Source organism: Hyposmocoma kahamanoa, unplaced genomic scaffold, assembly GCF_003589595.1.
Source record: "Hyposmocoma kahamanoa isolate Upper Pololo Valley unplaced genomic scaffold, ASM358959v1 102, whole genome shotgun sequence".
NCBI lineage: Eukaryota > Metazoa > Arthropoda > Insecta > Lepidoptera > Cosmopterigidae > Hyposmocoma > Hyposmocoma kahamanoa.
In genome coordinates this window covers 18,315,060-18,337,583 of record NW_020653337.1, presented here as the reverse complement: position 1 = coordinate 18,337,583, position 22,524 = coordinate 18,315,060, and the positions used below count along the sequence as shown (strand labels likewise).

At 35.9% G+C, this 22,524-nt stretch overlaps 1 protein-coding gene across 2 annotated transcripts; it reads right to left on the bottom strand.

The window, feature by feature from the left end:
* Positions 1–3,362: 3,362 nt before the first annotated feature.
* On the bottom strand, positions 3,363–21,505 carry LOC113234643 (importin subunit beta-1). 2 transcript variants are annotated; one of them, XR_003310807.1, is made up of 11 exons: positions 21,358–21,505; positions 19,248–19,489; positions 16,640–16,820; positions 12,263–12,522; positions 12,003–12,189; positions 10,769–11,910; positions 10,288–10,458; positions 10,073–10,195; positions 7,422–7,714; positions 5,785–5,841; positions 3,363–3,741 (listed from the first exon to the last, which is right to left on the bottom strand). XR_003310807.1 is itself a non-coding variant. In XM_026470045.1 (10 exons), coding segments are annotated over exons 1-10 (2,658 nt in total). In that variant the 5' UTR covers positions 21,416–21,505; the 3' UTR covers positions 3,619–5,840. The 2 variants fall into 2 exon arrangements, 1 of the variants encoding a protein (XP_026325830.1); XM_026470045.1 differs by having other exon boundaries at positions 3,619–5,841.
* Between the last annotated feature and the right edge of the window lie 1,019 nt (positions 21,506–22,524).

Genomic DNA, 22,524 nt, shown 5'->3' with positions numbered 1-22,524 from the left:
CTTCCTAGTAGCTAATTCCGCGGCTATAGTTAGCTCACTTGCACTCCGAATTTGTAAAAGATCTTCTACTCGACGTCTCTTCGTTTTCAGCGATGAGTCGTTAAAGGATTTTTTGGGTCTGCCTACAGACCCAAGTCTTGATGATGTTGAAGGCTGCGGCTGGTGTACATACATTAATTACTATTCCCGAAGCCTCGAACCAATTTTTATGTTTGGTTATAAACACTTCTTTATTAGATTTAGATGAAGTCCACTTTTCATGTGGTATCGCGGAAAGACTTGAGATTTTCTTCTTCAGGTTTTTCAGTGATTCATCAGAAGCATTAGTGATATTATGTTTTTCACATATATAATGAAAAATGCGACTGTTTCTTGCATTTTTCTCATGTCTCAGCCATTCTTCGAAAAATTCCAATTTCGTCACAGTAATGACAAGTTCTGAAAAAATTACAATACTTTACTTGCGGGACTTTTCGGGCTCTGAAATATATATGAATCTATGCCTGAAAGTTGTAAATATAATATACAGACGTATCTAGAGTTATATATTTAAATAAAAAAGTTGCAGTACTTTAAAGTTAACAATTAAGGTTAACAAGATTTTTTTAAAGACATTGAAACTCATATTGCACCAAAAATAAACATGATTTTTTTGAAAAAAATACACTATCGTGATAATAGTGTGCATACCTCCAACAGAATATTCCATCACAAAAAACACGTTTCACTTTGCTACCAATTTTAAGAGATGTTGTCACAAGTGTGCTAAAAATGCAACTGATTTATAAATGCAAGTCGAACTCTCAAATCACTTACCTTTCACACCCGATAAAGTAGCGTAATGAGGTATGACCTAATTAGTTCTTGGAATTCGGTACCTGTGAAGGGTTGTTTACAAGTCGTTATCATTAATTTCTGGAAATTACGTCATGAATTTTGTCCCGCTAGCTTGTACTAGACGAAATACTGTGCGACGCGTCGTTACTGTAGCTGCTCGAAAGTTGTGGTCTGTATTTAAGTAAGAACTTTACGTTAAAGATGAAATTGGCTTAAAAACTGTCTACAATGTTATTCGCTAATGAGACGACCAGGTAGTCATACCAAAATAAATTTTACGGCTCACAGGTTAAAGATTAAGTTTGTTTAAAAATCTTCCCCACATTTTTGTGCTCAGAACCAAAAGGTCGACAAAGTCGGCTTGGGGGGGTCAGGTATCTTGTGTATATGACTGTAACTTGGTAGATTCTCTCCTATAGCACGACCCTCTGGCGGAAGTCTTCAGTAGCGCCCTGAGCCGAGGTCCGTGCCCACTTGGGCGCCCTCAGGCCCGGTACTTAGCTTTATTTTACGGGTTACGAGCCTTAAAAAAAATGGGACCGTCGTCGTCAGGTCGCCTGGTAACCTTCCGTGTCCTTATACAATAGCCGCATCTCTCTCGGCCGTCTCCATACTCACTGTTAAATTGTATGCCCGCTTAAAATCCAGTTTACTGTCCGCAAAAAGCCGCTGCCGTATCGTATTACAAGTAATGCCACACACTAACTGGTCACGGAGGCTTTCCTCTAGCCAGCTGCCAAAGTTGCACGTTTTCGACATACGTTTTAAAATGGTCGTATATTCCGCTATAGTCTCGTCGACACCAATCGTGCCGTGCATGCGGGGCGCACATGAATCGGCAACTCGCAAGCTCACGCGATATATGTGCCGGGTATGTAATCAAATAGGGCACTTGCGTCGTATGTGTCCAAACAATACGAACCATGTAGCACGGGGTATCGAACATTGGTGAAGCTACGGATACGGACAGCGTCGACAGTGAGGAGGCAATGTTTATTGATTGTAACCAGTTAGCAATAAATCAATGTAAACCGTTGCTTATGCCGCTAAATGTTCAGGGTAAGAAGCTCGTTATGGAATGCGATACATGCAGCGCTGTGTCGTGCACACGTTACGATACTTATTTCAAAATGTTTAATAATTAAAAAAATTGTGACTGTAAATTAGTTTTGCACTACTACACAGGGGAGGCAGCGCGGCCCGTTGGAGTAATTAAGCCTAAAGTATTTTATCAAAACGAAGAAAGGGCACTAGATCTTTATGTTATTAGAAATGGTTAGACAGTGCTACTGGGGAGACAGTGGCTGGCAGAGATGAATATTAAATTACCAGTATTGGAATACAGCTCTGTGAACACTCTAAAAAGTGAGGTTTGACTTGCGCAAACGCCTCGACTTATTACGTAATGACTATGCAGTAGGTACTAGAAAAGGTGCATGAGGCACAGCGTACTCAAACTGAGAATGCTGGTGGAGTAGAACGCGATTTTGAGGAAAACGATACGGTTTGGGCTAGAAGTTACGGACGACAGGAAAAATGGATTAAAGACAAAAAAAAAGAAGTTATTTAACTCAAGGCGTTATGTAGTGGATGATGTTATGTAACGGTCAGTTCCTAACTAGGCATATTGATCAACTAAAAAGTAGGTCGCGCTGGTCCGATATTACTTGTCCCGACCTGGAGGTACGGCACAGTCCGGGGCACCCGGAGGCGGGCGCGCGGGGCTTAGAAACTAGTTCGCTTCGTGACCAGTCAAAAATCCAGTAAGTTCAACCGACCAATTCAACCATAGTAAGTATTTGAAACTTGGTAGGTTTTAAAGCAGTTTTTTTGCCTTACTAGATGCGCGGGAGATGTGTTGCTGCGAGGGACCTCAAAAACTATAGTATTTATTCGCACCTATATACTAAATCTATGATTCGCACATAAATCACGAAAACCTATTAACTACACGACATCACCAAAGTCAAAAACTAACGCAAAAGATAACCATACGTCACTTCGACGTATGGCAGGTATATTATTTAGATGAGTAGAGTCACACACAGCGACACCAGTGTCTTCTGCAAGCTCTGTGGGTCGACTGAGTTGGAAGGAACGGCGGGTGCACAGGTGCTTAATACGAAGGAATTATACCGATTTTTCAAAATCGAATACGTCGTTTCGACGTAGGTTATCTTTTTACACAAAATTAACATTTACAGAACAATAAAAGGTATAATAACACGGCAAATTCCGATTTTATTTTAGATAAGTGACATATAAATGACCAAATATTATCATGGTTTTGTGTTGAAAATAATCCCCGGATTCAAAGTAACGCACGCTGCTCATAAGATAATGTTATTAATCAATTGTTCCTATACTATTATTACAGGATATTATATGTTTAGTCGGAGTCGCTAGTGCTGTGCCTAATCTTGTTATTACCGCAGTCACCGTGACTATCTTATGTTATACAAAAACCTGAACTAAAGTAAGGCGTGTCTGAGGAAAATAATAACCACATTGTATCTTCTAAATGTTTTATTATCATAGAATAGAACAGTTTACAGAGTAGTAGGCGAGTCAAAACAAGAGAAAAATAATTTTTAAACAAAATAATTTCAATTGATTTTTGATTAGCGCAGGAAAAGTGGGTGGTATTCGTCGACACGATGCCTACGATTCTAATTCAGAACCTCTTTCATGGCATGGCACTGGTCCTCATACATTCTCCTATCATACTTAATTAATATAAGTACATAACACCTATAGACCACTGGGGTACTCATGTTAAACATCCATCTTGATCGACTTTACTTGTAGGTAGTACTGAGTCGCGGGAAACTATCTAATAAGCCGATAAGGAAAATATTAGTTCATTGTGTTATGTGTGCTGTTGGCTTCGATTTCTATGCTTGTCTGTAACAAAGATCAATTAAGTAAGGTCCGTTAGTCTTGTTACAAGCCGTGATAGTATACAACATGTACGTACGTATTTCTGTTTCGCCTAATGATATGGTATTTGTTTACATACGTAGGTTCACTAATACTTATAAAATATTTTCCAGCGGACTCCCCATTACAACTAATTGAATATAAAATGATAGATGTGTAAAGGTCTTTATAAAAATTCTTGCATAAATCGCGCAAACATCATCCCTATCAGTGATGCTCACAGACTAGCAAACACTCAACCAAAATGTAATACGTATTATTTATTACAGGGCTTTAAATTGGCAATGGAATTAACCGGGCTCTTTTACGACAGCAATAAGGACAATAAATAAAAAAGACGTATAAACCACACAGTAAAATATGAATAATCAACGCTCAATGCGCATTAAATACGTGAAGAGTTTAATGCTTTATATTTTTTAGCGGTAATAACAGGCAATAATATGAACTTTCATATATTTCTAAAAAAATGGAATTAACCTTAAGTTAATGAGAAAATGTTTAAAAAAATGCAAGTTTATAACTAAATTGAAAATTAATATCGTCGAAACTAATGAGATTCGCCTTTTATGACGGTTTCGAAGCAATTTGTTACTCCAAAGGCAGTGTTTCGCTCCGTGAAGAAAATTTGTTCATTCAGTCGAATATCTCACATTCTCCTATTTGTGTGGCTGATACTAAAGCCCCACTTTAGAAAATTGTACACGAAGAGCTTTAAATTACATATGTACAAATAATGGAAGCTTGAGATCGGAAGGCATTAGTACTTTACATTCACCACAATAGCTGCACTCTTCGTTTTATAGTCTCGCATGTTTTAACAGTTGTTGTAATATTATTTGCAATTTTTGTTTCTACCTTCATGTGAAAGCATTTAATAAGTACCTGATTTCAACAGAAAGCATTCCTAGATAAAAAATAGGCCATATTATTCCCATACAATGAATAATCACAAATATAAAACATATAGCTAGCTGGTTGCTCGATAAAACAAGACAACAGCATTATGGTAAAGAAAAGGTAATTTTCACCAATATGGTGTCCTTCTGTCTCTATGATGTTGACGGAATTTTATACATTACACCACCTTTTCATTAAAATCACCTCACACTTACTAAATATCTGTGATTATCTAGCACGCCGATTCACATACATCTCATTCGCGCTCCCTTTCATGCGTCATACAAAACATAACAATAATTTATAGAATTCATAATCCCTTGCATATGTGCATGCCTAATGTAACATACGTCAACTTGCACGCATCGTCTTTCAAACTATCACTTACCTCATATAGTTAAGGGCATATATCAGCACAAGCTGGCAACATGGGGAGTTGCATCTAGCTTAAGAGCACTCTTTGTAATCTCAAGATTGTCAGTACCGACTGATTCTTAACGCGTATTATTGATTTCAGATATTAGGGTGGAACAACATTATCACTCCCGCACATTGTTAGCCTGAGCCTAAGTCCCTCCTTAATATACCACAGCCACTGTCTGTATTTATAATACCAAATAGGAAATATGCTGTTTTCAAGATCGTTATGGAAAGATTATAATGGTCAGGCATACTTAACTATTTTAAGAATGCTGCGTTAGGTGCATTGGATGGTGCCGGCAATGCAGAAATCACTTGGTGATCAGCTCCTCGTGAAGTGCATTATAAATTAAAGAACAATATGCACTGTGGTACACTAATTATTGCTACAGTTACTTCGATCACTACATTTTTAAATGGTACATAATACATTCAGTACATAATGTGCTAAGAATTAAAAATAAACTCCCAATGTAATATATACATACATAGAACTATACCTTTTAAAAATGAAATATAAATAACAACAAAGAGAGCACAATATTCTAAATAAGAAACCAGTTTATTTGAAACTTAACAATATCAAATAAATTATGAAAAAAAAGCTAATCCGGCAAGGCCCTTGAAAATGCACCTAACGACTTATGAATAATGACGTGATATGACCTGCCAATACAACGAGATTACCAGCAGTAAGTCGAGTGGAGCTGCGTTACTTCACTGCTGCAACGTGGCGATTTGAATCTGAAAAAATTCATAAACAGATTTACTCCAAACATTCATTGCTATACGTAATGCTAAAGCCCTAATTTTATTACACAATAATATATGAAACCAATCACTGTTTACTATAGGATGGCCTCTGAAATTGCGAAAAATAATAAAATCATCTGTTTTGTACTATTTATTATTATTACCACTAACCTAGTCTTTAAGTAATTTTTCTAAGTTTACTAACACCATTGGACCTTAAAAAAAGTAGTTGACTGAATAAATAGTTATATTAAAAACAGGACTTGTTTTTGTTTTCGTAATTGCACATTGTACAATACAACAATGCTAAAACACACGCGTCTCATCACCACATCCTTCGCAAACGTTATAGACTTCCGATTAAAAGCGTACGGAACTTCAGCAATTGCCGAAGCAGAGGTCTGTTGCATCACTATTCCATAAACACAGTTGTTTAGTTTCATGTACTGAACAAATGAATTACAGTCTGTCTTTTTTAAAGATGGTGTAAAATGACAGCTCATTGCATGAAAGTGTTCCACGCGGTCGATAAATATTCTATCGACTGAATGTTGGTTACGCTCATGCAATAAATCGCCGAACTTTTATCATTTGAATCATCATCGGCCCGTTATTCCTCCAACTGCTGGGCACAGGTTCATTTGAATTGTCAATTTTTGTAAACTCATACAAAAAGTACATAATTTAGAATATATCTATTAAAAATAAAATATAGATAATTAAATTCGCCTGTCCTTATTAAAACGTATATGAATACAAATTGATTTCGATACTGGTAGACCAGCTGTTAAAATAGGAATGAAGAAGTCAATAACGCAATTAGTAATCATTGAAACGTCATATAATTCACATTTCAAACATTTTTGGCATACCTTCTATCACAATCTGTCGATAAAAATGTCGATAAGAGCTACATGACTATTTAAAATTCTATGAATTTAACTGGCAACCCCGCAAATGTCATTTCATTTCACTCTTGTCTTCAAAAAGGACAGATTATAAAATATTATTCTTTAAATGTTTATGGAACAGTTCCAATTTAAAATGTAAGTTAAACATAATTATCAGTATTCGTAACTGTAAGACTAAATTACAACATGGTTCAAATGTTCTGCCTATTACCATAGGTCCAGTATTCAACCAAACGTCATAAAGAATATTTCATTAGTTCACATACTCTCTTATACACACACATTCTCATGACTTAAGTTAAATATTAGCATATTATCGCTTTCCCCTCAGCTGATTTTTGTTTTGCTCCCTTCAAATGTTTTGCTATATTATATATATTAGGAAGCCATCCAATTGAGATACAGGTTTTGCCTAGTTCAAGAGTCAGTGTCGTCATTTGCTACTTCCTGTTCCACTTTCTGTAAGTAATTGTATTTCTGAAATCGCTGCATAATTTGTAATTGTAATTTCTGTAAAATTTTGTGGAAATAAAGAAATTTATTATTATTAGGAGATTTTTTTCAACTGCACTCTTTAGTTAGGTATCAGGTACTGGGGCTTTGTAAAGTTTGATCCAGCTGAAAATGGTATTGGATGTCCTTGATAAGTAAAAAGCGTACCAGCTGGTGAGCGACGGCTGCTGCTTGAGCTTGCGGATCTCCTTGGTGGCCCAGTTGGCGAGGGTCTTGGTGCGTGGAGTGCGCGAGCGGCGCGCGGCCTGCAGCAGGTCCAACAGCGGGCGCGTCTCCAGCAGCGGCAGCACGCGTTGGCCGAACACAGTGCACAGGTCGCCCGTCAGTCCCGCCACCACCGACATGTGGCCGTCCGTGCGCTCGGGCTCGCACGCCACCGTCACCATGAAGCTCACGATGGCCGGCACGTGTGGCTCCACCAGCGCCACGTCCGACCGGATCTGTATGCAACCGCGTGTGTAATGATCGATATGACAACAAATGATAAATTTTCAATTGGTATAACTAAATTTGATATAATGATTAATTAACATAATGAATAAATGGTATAAGTATTATCGGTAGGTATAATATGAATTAGTAATTATAAATAATACCAAGTAGGTTAACTTGGGGAAGTAAAAGTTATAAGATTAGTTTTAATCGAAAGCCTCGTTACTCCTGGTTGCGTTCGTCGTCGTCGCACTTAAAGAGAGATGGCGAAAGCTGACCCAATAGTTATTAAATCAACGAAGAGCCGTTCATGGACTTTGCTAGTATGATTTTACATTCTAGTTCCCTAGTTGTCAATATACTTTTGTATATTTTTTGAAGTTGAAAAAAATGTAAAACAATGTATATTAGACTAAATGCAACAACACAACCCAATTGATTCAGTTTGACCATAGATTAGGTAACGTTCTTGTATGATGTTTCATTTTGAACATGATAATGTTTACCTGCCTAAAGTATTGGTTGTTTTATAGTACACTCATAAAACAATAAAGCTATGAAATACCTAACCAAATAATCAATTGAATAGTAAAGACATAAAATAAAAAACAAAAAACAATGTGACAAAAATGCTTAGACAATTAAATGAGACTAACTTTTTATCTCTCATTCAACTTCAACTTCAACTTTTGTGTCTATGGCTCCGTCGTTTTGCGCGACGATTTTGCCAATGTCAGGGTTGAAAGACATGTGTAGCGGTGGTGAGATAGTTTGCCGGTTATTAAAATACTTCGGCGGTTTTTATTCACAAAGACGGTTATGTATATATTTTAATGACATTACAAAAATATAATTTGAGAGCTCATGTTATTTTCTCTCTTTTAGAAACATTGTATGAGAGATAAAAAGTTAGCACAGGAACGTTTTGACAAGAGACCTCTTGCCAATGTCAATGTCACATTGAGACAGAACAATCACAATGAGAGTGTGACCAATTGTCGCAGATTGCTGCCATTTCGGCAGATTTAATTCTTATTCGTTTTCATTGCGGCTGAACATGTTAACGTTGTAAATATTAATTAGTGGCAGAGTTTGGGAGATTTGGAAATATTCAGAAAGTTCTTATTTATTTTTGGGAACAAAATGCAAACTTGTTGTTTCTGCCACTGCGAACAAATAAGCAAAATACAGGACAATGCTACAAACATAACTTATATCAACTTTATAGCCCCAGCTTCTACAGGCTGTACTCAATTAGCTTTTTCGATGCTATGTTAACGAATTACAAGTATTGATAGGTTTCTTTAATGCACGTCGTGAAACACATTGGGTCATGAAATACACGGGATGTCGCCACCCTTCTTTGGCACTGGGATTATATTTTATATTACACTGTACTGAGTTAATATTATGTCTAAAATGTGTACATAACTTACATATTATACCATCTGTGTTATGTCAAACATTTATTACATCCATCGAGTTTATAACCAGAAATAGAGACGAAATGTCATTTAATTTGTTTGAAAATTATTCTGCCATATCATTACTGTGACAACTGCGCTCCGATTGGCTAGTTCGAAATAATTGACGGGTGTCGTCAACTGTTTCGCTTCAAATCGACCAGTTAACTTGAGCATTGCTATAATGGACGAAAATTGCAAAATTACATATTTAATATTTAATTACCGATGAAATGTGATTCCGTTTGTTTTGTAATTAGATGTTTTGCTGTTTTTCCTACACCACCAAATAGAACAGCATTATTATAGATGTTATCTTTATTACAATAAATACAGAATATTTTTTGGAATATGCTGAGACGTACACACAGGTCAGTAGTTGGCCTGTCTGTATTTCGGTGCAAACGAGAGTTGATATTTATAAGAGCTATATCGCTAATGTGTTACCAGGAATATATGGACCTTATTTCGTCTCTATTTCTGGTTATATACTCGATGATTACATCCCATGATACCTTACATCATGTAAGAATATGTTAAATGTCTTTATACCATAAATTAATTATATCTATTGAATGTAATTTCGACCAAAAATATGTTACATCAAATGAACCACATATGTATTACATCATTTTCTGAATTATGGGCGTACATTTTGTACAAGTGCCAGAAAGCTGCATTATTGTGCGGCATGACCACTGGCTACGCTTAAAAGGATGCTCTGGCCACTATTATTTGACAAAACCATTTCTGAAGATAAGTAAAGATTATTATTATTAAAAAACAAAGGCCAACTGGTTATTATCATTATTAACTCGCTGTTACGAGTCACATTTCAAAATTTTATGTTATTTATTTGGGACATTAGAAGTAACCATAAACATATTGTTATTTTACTCATACCTCTCCACTAGCTCCCTTCAGTCCTTGAATAATTCCGGTATAGGCCTCGAGCACACTCTCGCGGAGTTCGCCAAGATATTCCACCATGTCGTAATCATTGCGGTCCACTTGCGCATTGCTGGCCTAGAAGTTTTACATGTTACAGAATTGTGTTAATTTTTAAAATATACTCAGACTTTAACGGGAATACGAAAAAAGAAATTGTTAGTATTTACCTGCAGCAACATTTGCATAACGACATCAAAGTATTTGGCAAAATCTGGACCAATGCTGAGAGCAATATCTCCAAAGACGGACAATATCTGTGGCTTCACAGAACGATGAATGGATGGATCGCCAAGGTTTTCCAATAACAGTACAATAATCTCATCACAATAAGGCAGCACCTGAAATTGAAATTTGTTTAAATAAAAATACTGTAGATTATAATTATTAATACAAAGATCGAACACTCATAAAAAATTCCTTCGATCCGGCCGGATTCGAACCGACGTCTTCTAGCATATCGTGCCAGAGTCTCGCACGGAATGCTAGAAGACGTTGGTGTGAGTGTTCGATCTTTCTATTAATAATTATAACAATCTAGTGGAGTAATTTCACAAAAAAATAATTGAATATCAATTCAATAAAAATTTAAAATACTGTAGATATTCATATTACAGCTCAGAGTTCAAATAGAAGGCTAGTTCCTCTTACCTTACTCTTCAAAGCGCGGCAAATGTCACCAGTAAGACCAACTGCTGCTATGCATACTTGGTATTCTTGATGGTTCTTTAGACCAACATACAAGTATCTTTTAAAAGCATCCATGTACTTGAGGAAACCCTCGCCTAACACTTCGACCAGAGTGGAAACTGCCATGAGGGCGTCCTCCTGTACCCCACCAGCTTTACCGGCGTTGCCCGCGAACATGGTGAGCAGCGCCGTCATGATGGCGTCCGATATCCGAGGTGCATCTTCGGGCGTCACTTTACGAAGAACCGATTGTAAAGTAGCGCACAGCAAACTCTGCAGATCATTGAACTGCGAACGATCAGACTGACTCGAAATGTGATTCTCCATCTGCAGAACCTGCTGCAGTCGCTCCAAAATTACCACTGTGGTCTTCTGAACAGTTACGTAGCAATCAGTAGGAGAGTTTTTAACCATTTCCATAAGAGCTTCGTATGCAGCCGATCTCAAATTGTGCTGTGCGGCATCTTGACGGTCAGTGGTTTCGAGAAGCCTCTGAATGATGAAATCGAAGTAATTGGACATACAATATGTTTTTGGTTGACTGGAATCTCCACAATCAGCAGCGTCATATGCGGCTTCCGCTAGTCCAGTGAATGCCCAGCATACATTAGCGGCGACGCGGGGCTCGGCTCCCAAACCACTAACAAGACTCTCCAGCAGTGGTTTCAGGTACATCTCATTAATGGCGGCTTCGGGGACAATTTCACAAATTCTGCCGAAAGTCCAAGCGGCAGTGTCCCGTACAGCAACACTGGAGTCATACATGGCCTCAATCAATGTGGGCATAGCCTTTTCTACCAGTGGTTTCAGAGTGTTGGCCTCAAGACCTCCAAGAATCGAACCGAATGCCATTAGAGCAGCTTCTCGATACCGCCAGTTGTCATTTTTGATGTTCGAGTTGATGAAGGGCAAGACGTGAGGCACTATATCGTCTTCACAGCAGTTAGACAGGAGCATCAGACACACAGACGCCGCTTTCGATGGATTCCATTCCAATTCGTCGTCGCCGTCATCTTGTTTTGTTAATTTCTGCATTAGGACAGGCGCTAAGTATTGTAATGCGCCCCTGGCGTAGAATTTTGATGTTCTGGCGGGAGGACGACCTACCAGAGACAGAAACATAACAATAAATATGCAGAAGGAAATATGACATCAATACAAATTAATTCCAATTCCCAAATGAGTTGGCTCATACCTGCTTCAGCTGCCTCGGCTTCTTCGATAGCAAGATCTATTTCTTCATCACTGACATTGGACCAAAATTCAATGCCTTGTAGGGAGATTTCATCTATGTCAGATTTCATTGCTTCTAAAGTGATAGGGAACAAAGCTTGACCCATGTAAGGTTCCATATATTGATAGTAAAGAGACAGAATTTTTACCTGTAAATAAAAGGTTTATTTATTACATTTAATCTTTAATACATCTTCTATATTTAAAAGTATGGATACTCACTAAGCACTGTAGAGCAGCAACACTAATTCTCATATCATTAGACTGTGTAGCTTCGCAAACAACCTCCATTATGAAATTCCTTTCATTCTCTTTGTCAAAGTTAGCTTTAGTGAATTCTAAGGAGTTGAGCAGAGCCTGTGTGGCCGCGAGTCGAACGTGATTGCTCGTCTCAGTAGACCTCATGCCATGAATGATAGCCGTAAGAATCGGGTTACTTTGTTCTGTTAGTACTTCTGCATCTATGTCCTGGCAAATGTAACCTGGAATGGACAAATTATATTGTTGTCAAGACATTTCTGTTATGTTGACAATAAACAAAAATTTAATTTAAAGCGTAGTCGTGCCGATTGCAACCAAGCTTTCCAAGGATCGTATTCCAGAACTCTACTCAATGCTCAAGTCAGGACTTGAGTATGATTTCAAGCACTGGAAATACGACCCTAATGGCAAGGACTTGAGTATGATTTCTAGTGCTTGAAATCATACTCAAGTCCTGACTCCTGGAAAACTGCCCTAAGACTCACTTAGGCAACACTGTTTACAGTGTCACAGTGTTGGTTACTTGTTAAAGCATTATTCGTTAGCTATAACTAAAGTACTATTTATATTGTGCAAATGCTGCAGTGGAAGATATTTTGCGCTGTGTACAAGAGACGAATCGTTCATATAACTTTATTCCCATCAGCTTTCAGTAGAAGTAGAGCTCCTTGTGAAAGAGTTCGTCCAGGGTAGTATTGCTAGGTTTTCAAGGGTAAGGGTGCTGGTGAAATTAGAGGCACATGGGGCTTGTCAATTTATGTCTCAGGGTGACGGGCGCAGTGGTAGTGCCCCTCAGATCTTTGCAATTTAAAGCTCTGAGTGGCACTGTAGCTGTTATGGACAGGCGTGTAGCTTACCATCAGGCGTACGACTTGTTCGTCCCGTCACTTGAAGTTATAAAAAAAATAGCTTGCCTAAAATTTGTCACCTATTATCAAACCACTTTACTAGACAGTATGCATACCCCACCACTTAAAAAACTCAATTCAAAATATTCAATAATAAACGCGTAGAAATCTATGTTTAATAATATAAAGGACTATAGCTTCCAGATAGATTTCAGACTTTGCTAACGACACATTTCACACCCCACCTCTGTTGTATACGTACTATTACGACTGACAATACAATTTTATGACTATTTGAATAATTACAAATTTGCACCATTACTTAAAATTAAGATGCTCCTGCAAATCACCACCATATGGCAAACAAAATAACAGCAACAAGACAGCAAATTTTAAAATAAACAGACATTACAACGCTGCTATTTAAAAATGTTATTTTCAGTCACCTACTTATTAACCTCTAATTTGGATTCAATTGATACTGGCTGAAATACGATCAACAATTTCATCTATGAATTTTTCTACCAGTATCATAACTTGAAATGTTTCGGCCTGCAGCGCATTCGTGTCGGGCGCGTTAAAACTTAGTGGAACTTAAAAACTAAGCTTTCATTGCAGTGAAAAGGATAGGCATTCAGTATGTGGTATTTTGTATGAGATTATGAAAGTACTGTAGTTCGGGTTGAATAACTTAGACTCAAAACTCAAATGTTCTTTATTTCATAGGTGAGAAAATTACATTTGAAATCGTCATATTGATTAAACTATACGCTATAATGGTATGGCAGATTCCTCTGAGAAGAATGAGCAAGAAACTCTAGAGGTTGCTCTTTGTAAATATACATTATTTTTTTTTTTATTTTAAGTCTCGATGTCCTGAAATAACTGTTTATAATATTTAAATAAGGTTATGGCAGAATAACAGAGGCCGTGGGACCCCCGCGACCGCTGAGTCATAGACCGTTTTGTCGGATTATTTTGTACCACTGTATTCTTTATAAAATGTATCAATGTACCATGTACCTATTCCGACAAATAAATGAGATTATTATTATTATTATTATTATTATTTGAATACATTTATCATTTTTGTGGAAACTTTTACGCGTTTTTTGTTTTGTGTGTGCACTTGTAAATGCTATTGTTAAGTAGCTTATTTTATGGCTAGATTAGCTAATTGCTTAGGAAGCTTAGCTGCTTAGCTGATGGGAATCGTGTTATATGACCAACCGAAAACTCTGTCAATAAGTCACACATGAAACAAATACTGTCGTAACTCAAAATTGTGGAATTGAGAATACACGATTTGAACCATAGACATATATCTAGATAGACGCCGCAAGTACAGCAGTTTGTAAATAAATTAAAATTACATCTTATTAATAAATGCTATTACAATTTAAATGAATACTTTGATGACAAGCAAAAATAATAATATAATCTAATTAAATTCAAACTTTCATGTGACATAATTCTGCTTATAATATGACGTATTTGTTTCTTATTACATGACATATTTGTTTACTTTATGTTATTATTTGATAAATAACAATCTAATTAATAATTGAAACCTCGGCCTACCTCTGCTCTTATTGTTATCCCTAATAAAGGGCTCATATGTGTAGCATTATCGTAATTTTAAGACATGTATGTACCATATCAATGCAATAAATATATTGAGTATTTGTACCCACTATGACGTCACAAGAACCATTTAGTGATGGAAACCTCCCACTCGCTCTAATTCTAAATATAATAATTTTTGTTCAAGTATTTGTTGATTACAAGTAGTCGTAATATTAATATAGTAGAAAAATACTAGAACAAGATAGTTAAGTCCTTTATTTTAGTTGTTTTTAAGAAATGTTCATTAATTATAACAGACTTAAATTTCTAATCGACTTCAAATATTAAAATTATTGTCCTTCCAATAAAATGAGGTAATTATACATAACATCTTTTCGTAATAGAAGATCTTATCGATTAACTTAAATAATGAAAACTCCCATCAATATTTGAACTTGCGACTGCCTTAATTAATTTTACTAGATGGTTTTCTGTTGTTAATTCGTCAAACTGATGAATGGCAAGACAAATAAAAATGTTACTGCTGACAAAATAAGGTAAAATCTTATTAGTCAGAAGAGGTTTACTTAATGACGGCCTCATGTGAAATTTTTGTGATTTGTTTATTTTATCCCGGATTTCTAACTCTGCTACTCTGCATATTTGGATAGCATCTCAGGTGGTATAAACTTGACCACCTTCGTCCTCGAAAGCAACGAACTCATACATATGACCAATTCCAGGTTTTTGTAAAGACAGCGTTACTGTTAATTCTTTGTATTATATTTTTTTTTTAAATAATTTATTTTTATTTTTATATTTGTAAAATTGGCACACTACGTCTCCCGCTCCGATTAGCTTTCCTCTAACTTAAAGGTTGTCTGGAAGAGATCGCTCTTAGCGATAAGACCGCCTTTGCCCACATTAGTTTTAAGTTGTTTATGTACTAATCTTGTTCTTGTGTGTGAGCAATAAAGTGTTTATCTGTCTATCTATCTATATTTTTTTGTATTACTCGTACTACATATCCGGCGATGTATGTAATTATTTGCTCACTATATTCGGACATTCGAGGCAACGTGCCGCAAAAATTATCGAAATTACAGATACTACCGATAATAGATACTACAAAACTAAAAAAAAACGAAACGTTACTAAATGTTATAACAAAAGTTATAACAAATCAGAATCGAGAACAGTGTTGCCTAACTTATACATCACTAAATGTTAAATTTGGCCAAAGAAATGTACATGTGGCAATACCACGAAACTGAATGCATTATACAAAAGTGCGTTCGTTCGATATTCATGGCGTATTAACAAAGGATCACAAATATATCGCACCAAGTAAAAGCCGCAATGTATTACTAATATGAGGCATACACTCGGCATCTTTGTTTTCTCGAAATTGATACCAAATCAAAATAATGGTTTTTAAAATAAATTATGCATCTTCTGATTACAAAATCACTTGCCCGTGGAAGGAAACGTCCCTGTTTACCCGTTTACCCACCGTTATGGTGCTTTTGCAGCATATAATGGCACAATTATGCATTTTTCGTGTTTTCGACTGGTGTTTATCTACGATAACGGTCGAGCGCGTTCTGAAGTGTAGCAGCGGCAAGTGAATTTCACTTACTTTGGGCACGCGAAGTACGTACACTTGCGGTGTCTATCTAGATACATGTCTGTGATTTTAATGTTTAGATTAGAACAACACAGAACACAAAAAAAAACTGAACCGACCTTATTGCGAATGTTTTTATTTACTTATAATATTTAGTTAACTATTTGTTAACGAGTATATATATTTATAGGTTTAATTCAGTAATTTTTTTGAACTTTCAAATCGTGTTTTCTCAATTGTGCAATTTTAAGTTACGACAGTACCTCGTCTGTGGCTAAACAGTATTTCGTTGCTTACCAATAGCTTCTAGGGTAGCTTCTTTCTTCAGTTCCGTGGATTGAGCATTGACCACGTTTTCTACAAGGATGGGAATGAGGTCGTTCCACTGGCCCACTGGTAATTCCGCTACGGCAACGTAAGCAACACACTGCGCCGCCGAGCTCGGCCGGGTGGTCTCTGTGCCTATCGCTGCTAAGATCTGTAAATGGCAATACCAACCATTATTGATGGGATATATTTTCAATGACATTTTAAAATGTTTCATTTAAATTTTTGAATCAGCGAAGTTTTTAATGTACACACGCCAGCACATCAAGCTACACATTGACGTATCTTGTTCCGTTGCACTGGAGGCGATTTTCGAACGACAATGTGTGTGTGGTCTGGTGTGCCGTTGTCCGTACTTATATTATTATATTATAATAGGAAAACGTAATAACAATAATACAAAAAAAATTAAAACAAACAAGCAAAAAAAAAGCATGCCAAAAAGGTCCTCAGAATGGTCATGACACGGCATTTGAGGACTATGCTAATTACATAGCCGTCACTGATATTCTGCCATGACCTGTCATAGAAATAACACAAGTGTCTCTAAAATAACAGTGATTGCACTGTTATTTCAGAGTTTTATCTCTATCAACCAACAAAACTTTATGTGTATTATTTCCTATCTCTTTCATTTATACATGATAAATAAAAATAATTAGATGTTATCTGATAATTGATGAGAGTTGTCCGACTTAAATTTTGTGTGTAAACAGTAGTACCAGGTAACCATGCCAAGTACCTGGTCTCCATCTCGGAAATACATAATAAAATGAACCCCAGAACATTAAAAACGAGAACTAAGAAAAATTTATTTCCCAAATTAGTTCTACTGGGAATCGAACCATGGATATGCTCATCTAGCGCCCACAGTCGGCTACCTAAGTTGTTAAATATCACAGTAATTTATAAAACTTTGGGACTAATTGCTTGTTAGATGATAAATTTAAAAAAAATTGCGAACCCAGAAAAGGTTCAATTGTTCGCAATAGCTGCGTTTGTGTTGACTATTTTTTTCATAAAGTTAATTAAAAAATAATAATATTAATAAAATACTCAACACAAGCACAGCTATTTTGCCTGGGTTCACAGAATAGCAAATTAATTTACTTCCATTTCTATTAGCAAAGTAACGCCTGAATGTATTAATTAGGCAAACTTAATTTTTTTTGTATATAAGATGGTGTTCAACTTATTAGTATAAGTTTATGGTGGGACATGTGATTTGAAATAACAAAGAAACAAGGGCCTAACCCTACATGAAAAAGTTTTTCACTGAGAGAGATATGGGTTGACATAGAAAATTGTTTTAAACATATATACTTTATTTTACTCAAAAGAGCAAATGTGTTAATGCATATAATAAAATAGTAAAAGTTTTAATATTTTAAAGTATAAGTGTGCAGCTGAAGACACATTACTAAACCTAAATGGCTGGACCAATTTGGATGTGATTCTCGATGTTCTATTAAGATAAGCTTCGGTTAACATTTAGTGTTTGTTTCATTTAAATTGGGTGACAAAATAAAAAGATTTCAAGTCAATTTTAAAGCGCACACGTCAGAACGAAGTGCTTGCTATGACTAAATGAATGTTATACACTGGTAAAATACTGCCCTCAGAACAAAAAAAGGCAGAACTACTGTATAAAGTTTGCATATTTGTGCCTTTTTTCGTTACGAGGGCAGAATATTAGTCTTCAGTCTTCAGTAGAACTACAAAGTAGTCAGTGACACAATATTCCAAGCTTTTATGTGTAAGCATCAGTAACAGTTTTAATTCTAAAAATAAATTGAAAATGATATTATCCTTAAACTTATTACGAACGACAACAAATTCAAAATTGAAAGGGGCTGTATGTACAAAAAAAAATGTTTACACACATGAGCTTTTTTATTTTTTAATGATACCGATGGGCTAGCACGACAGGGCGCGACTGCGCGAGAGCGACATGAGGCGCGAGATAATGCTGTTCTTGCATAGATTCCTGTGCTTTATGTCGCTCTCGCGCAAGTCGCGCCCTGTCGTACTAGTCCTACAAGTGAAGGGATGAACAAGTCGTGCGCCTGTAGGGCTAGCTCGACAGGGCGCGATTTGCGTGAGAGCGACATGAAGCGCGAGATCTATAAGGGAGAACAGCAGTATGTCGCTCTCGCGCAAGTCGCGCCCTGTCGAGCTAGCTCTACTAGTGGTAAACGACACGCTTAGTCATAGCTGTGCCACTCAGAGCTTTGAAAGATCTAACGGACACTGCCACTGCGCCCGTCACCATGACACGTAAGTTGATAAGTCCCATATGCCTGTAATTCACCAGATAGCAACTTTTCCTCTTCAAAACCGAAATGCAGTAACGCACCCACACATTTGCGCTTGGCGGCAGAAATAAGTAAGGTGCCAGTTCTTCCTTGGACGACCCCACTCACAAGCTCTACTGCTACTAAAAATCGCAGACACTGCCTATACAGAGGCTATAGAATAAAATTTATATGTCTAGTCAAAAAGCCCAGAGGAGGCAGAGCAGCATGAAATTGGAGTGATGGCAGTCCAATTAACATGCTCGAAAAAGTAGAGTACTTACATTTTTCTTAATGTAAAGCCTAACGTCTTCAGGTAAAGAAAGCCACCGTTGTTGGTAAGACTGTTTCAGTGTCTGATCCTTAGAAGTCAGGTGGTTCTTAAGCTGCAAACCTGCAGCCATTCGTGCCACCTGGCTGTTGCCACCAGCCACCAGAACGTCTGATAGCATTTTGATGAATGTCGTGAAGTCTGTGGCTGCTGCATGGTCCAAGTACTTCTCAGCTGCTTGTAGTTCATTTTGGTCTAAGCAAAAAAATATTTATTGCATAAAATGTGAATAATCAAATAATTATAATATTTTTTATTTGTACAAAAATAATATCAAAACATACAGAATGCATTAGATAGGTTTATAACTGAATAGAAATATATTCCAAGCATCTCTATTATACTTTTTTTTGGGGTTTTTATGATGCTTGCACAGACTTTATTTTACATTGAAAATTTTAGTTAAGCATTCGAATTAAATAACAATACAGTTTTCATAACACAAGCTTGTGTTAACTACTACAGATAAGTGAAGAGTGCATGCAAATTATAATTCAAGCAAGTGTTAAAGAAAAAAATTGAAAGTAATTTGTCTCAGTAGACCAGTGGTGATGTCGCGCCTACACTACAAAAGTGGGTGTACAATCTGTTTTTTTTTAGCAACATTTACAGAATTAAAAATCTTTTCATTATTGAATTATCCCCAAATGTTAACAACTATTATAGTTGAAGAAAGAGATAATACAGAATAAGTACAGGTGCAAAAGGATCTATAACTACGACAAGTTTCGATATTTCTAAATTATAAAATCAGTAACCATAATTACAAGTACATATTGCTCTTATACTAAATTAATATTATCACATTTCAACTATGAAGTTGGTTAAAAATGTTGAACTTGTGAAATTAGATAAAAAAGTTTTTAATAACATTTGAACACTAGATGGAAAGAGAAGCTTCTAGAGGTTTTGAAACTATTTTCAGAACTTTATGAGCTTGGTTTTTCTTTATTCAATTATTGCATGCAAATAAATGTATATTTGTTACACTACCATAACAATTGGATTGGAAGCTAAAATTTAGCAAAAAAAAAATTTCTAAAATGTAGGAAAAAAAAATACATTTTTGAAATTAAAAAAATGGTCACATTTCAAAAATCTAAAAACTGTCAACCTTAGCATAGTAGTCTTGACAAATGACCAATTATTTGTTCACCCCCTTTTGGGGACCATCAGTTTAACACCCCGTATAATTATTTTTTTTTTAAAACAAAATAACATGCAGTAAGTTTATATTTAAAAAATATTTGATTAAACAATTTTGATGCATTGGAGCAAAATTCACAATGAACTGGACAATACAATACTTGTCAATAACAAGTTAACATGTAATAATCCCAGTTAACCTTCAAATCTGAAGACAGAGGAAATCAAAAGACAAGTGGGTAAGATTGTGATTGTACAAGAATAAGTTTTATGTGAATGTATTTCAGGTGAATAAGTTGTCTGTGAATGTATTTCAGACTTTGTTATGCTGGAAATTTCAGTTTACACAACAAATTGAACTAGAACCTTCTTTATATTATATGACAGTTGTTTTATCATTTATAACAAATTTCAAGAATAATGTTCTGTGGATTTACAATGTTTGATTAAGTATAGGGTATAAAATGAGTTACCAGCAAGACGACACTATTGATCAAGCTCATTATTGGGATGATCAATCATTACAAGGATGCAAAACCAACTACCTCACAGATTACTAAAATGAACAGGTTCCACAAAGAAGTAATCTATTAGACTATATTACCTACATGGTTATCTAAGATAATGTATACTGGACTTTACATCAATAAGATATATACCACACAGAAAAGATAGTAAAAACATTTGTTGACAACTAGAAGAGAAAACCGACAATATTACGTTTGCAATATTTTATTGAGCAAAACAGTCTCACATGATGATATGTCATTGCTAGATAGCCATTACTGTGAAATTATTTAGCAGAATCTCTTTCCTTCATCACTTGTAATTTGTAGTCCAAGTCGTGGTTAGCGATAACAGTCGTTTGACGTCCAGAAGAAAGCGCCATGCTCGTAAAGAAAGAAATTGTTGCTCACCTGGTGATATAGTCTTTTCTAATATTTGTATAAGTGTCATCGCCGTTTCCCCGTGCATTTTGTTTTATTGTTGTAACGTGTACTCAAGCAGAATTAGTTAAAATTTGCCTTAAAATTGAAGAAACCGGCATACGCACGTTTCACCACAACGAAAGAATACTTGCGCAATGTTACCATAAAAAAAAATATTTTTGAAACTGTCAAAATTCGAAAATTGACGTTGTATGTTGTAGTGACGTTGTAAAATTTTAAATAATTCATAAGGGATAGGTTTTCATATTATTTAAAGAGTTTCGTAGTTTGTTTAGCATGTTAGATTGGCAAAATGTTATATTATTAAAGTTTATGGCGACTTTTTCAAGTGAAGAATTGCTACATTAAAAATTAGGAATACATAAATTTAACGCACCTATTTCTTTAGTTTATGGATTTTGGCACGTTCTTCGTTAAAGTTGCCAATACAATTATTTTCTACGTAATAGTAATTATTTACTGTAATTAATAGAAAATAGTAATTAAATGCTGATGAAATTGCAGGCATATAAAACTTGTCAACTTATGTCTCAGGTTCCTTTTTTTCCATCTTCTATGATCTCAGGTGACGGGCTCACTGGCAGTGCTTCTAAGACCTTTGCGACTTAAAGCTCAGAGTGGCATTGCAATTGTCATGGATGTCGCTTACCGCCAGGCACACGACTTGTTCGTCCCAAAGCTTGGTTTTTCTTGTAACCCGAAGGTTGCCTGGAAGAGATTGCTATTTAGAAATAAGGCCGCCTGTTGTACATGTAATTTTTTACTTTTTTGTATTGTTATTATGTATTTGTCCGTGTGCAATAAAAAATATTTGTATTGTATTGTATTATAAGAAAACAACAAAAATTTGTTAGAATGCATGTATGAAGTTATCACGTCCAATAGCCTGCAGTCATGATTAACTGCTCGCAGTCGTAATTTCAACTGCATACAGTCTAGATTTTAACTGTACGTAGTCAGGCTTCAACTGAAGCAGTCAGCTGGAGTTATCGGATGTCGACACGTGACTCGCGTATACTTTATTATGCAATTCATATTCGGAGTCCAAGAACTAAAAGTACCAATTGACATTCTTAAATAATTTATTTTCATTTTAATCTTTGGTACATTATACTAAAAATCATCTTTTATTTC

Excerpts from the sequence above, each read along its gene's own strand:
- LOC113234643 (XM_026470045.1), bottom strand. The coding sequence starts at position 21,415 with ATGCACGGGGAAACGGCGATGACACTTATACAAATATTAGAAAAGACT. Across the intron at positions 11,911-12,002 it reads AGCCGAGGCAGCTGAAGCAG|GTCGTCCTCCCGCCAGAACA; the intron begins GTATGAGCCAAC and ends TGTCTCTGGTAG. Across the intron at positions 10,459-10,768 it reads GCCGCGCTTTGAAGAGTAAG|GTGCTGCCTTATTGTGATGA; the intron begins GTAAGAGGAACT and ends TTTCAATTTCAG.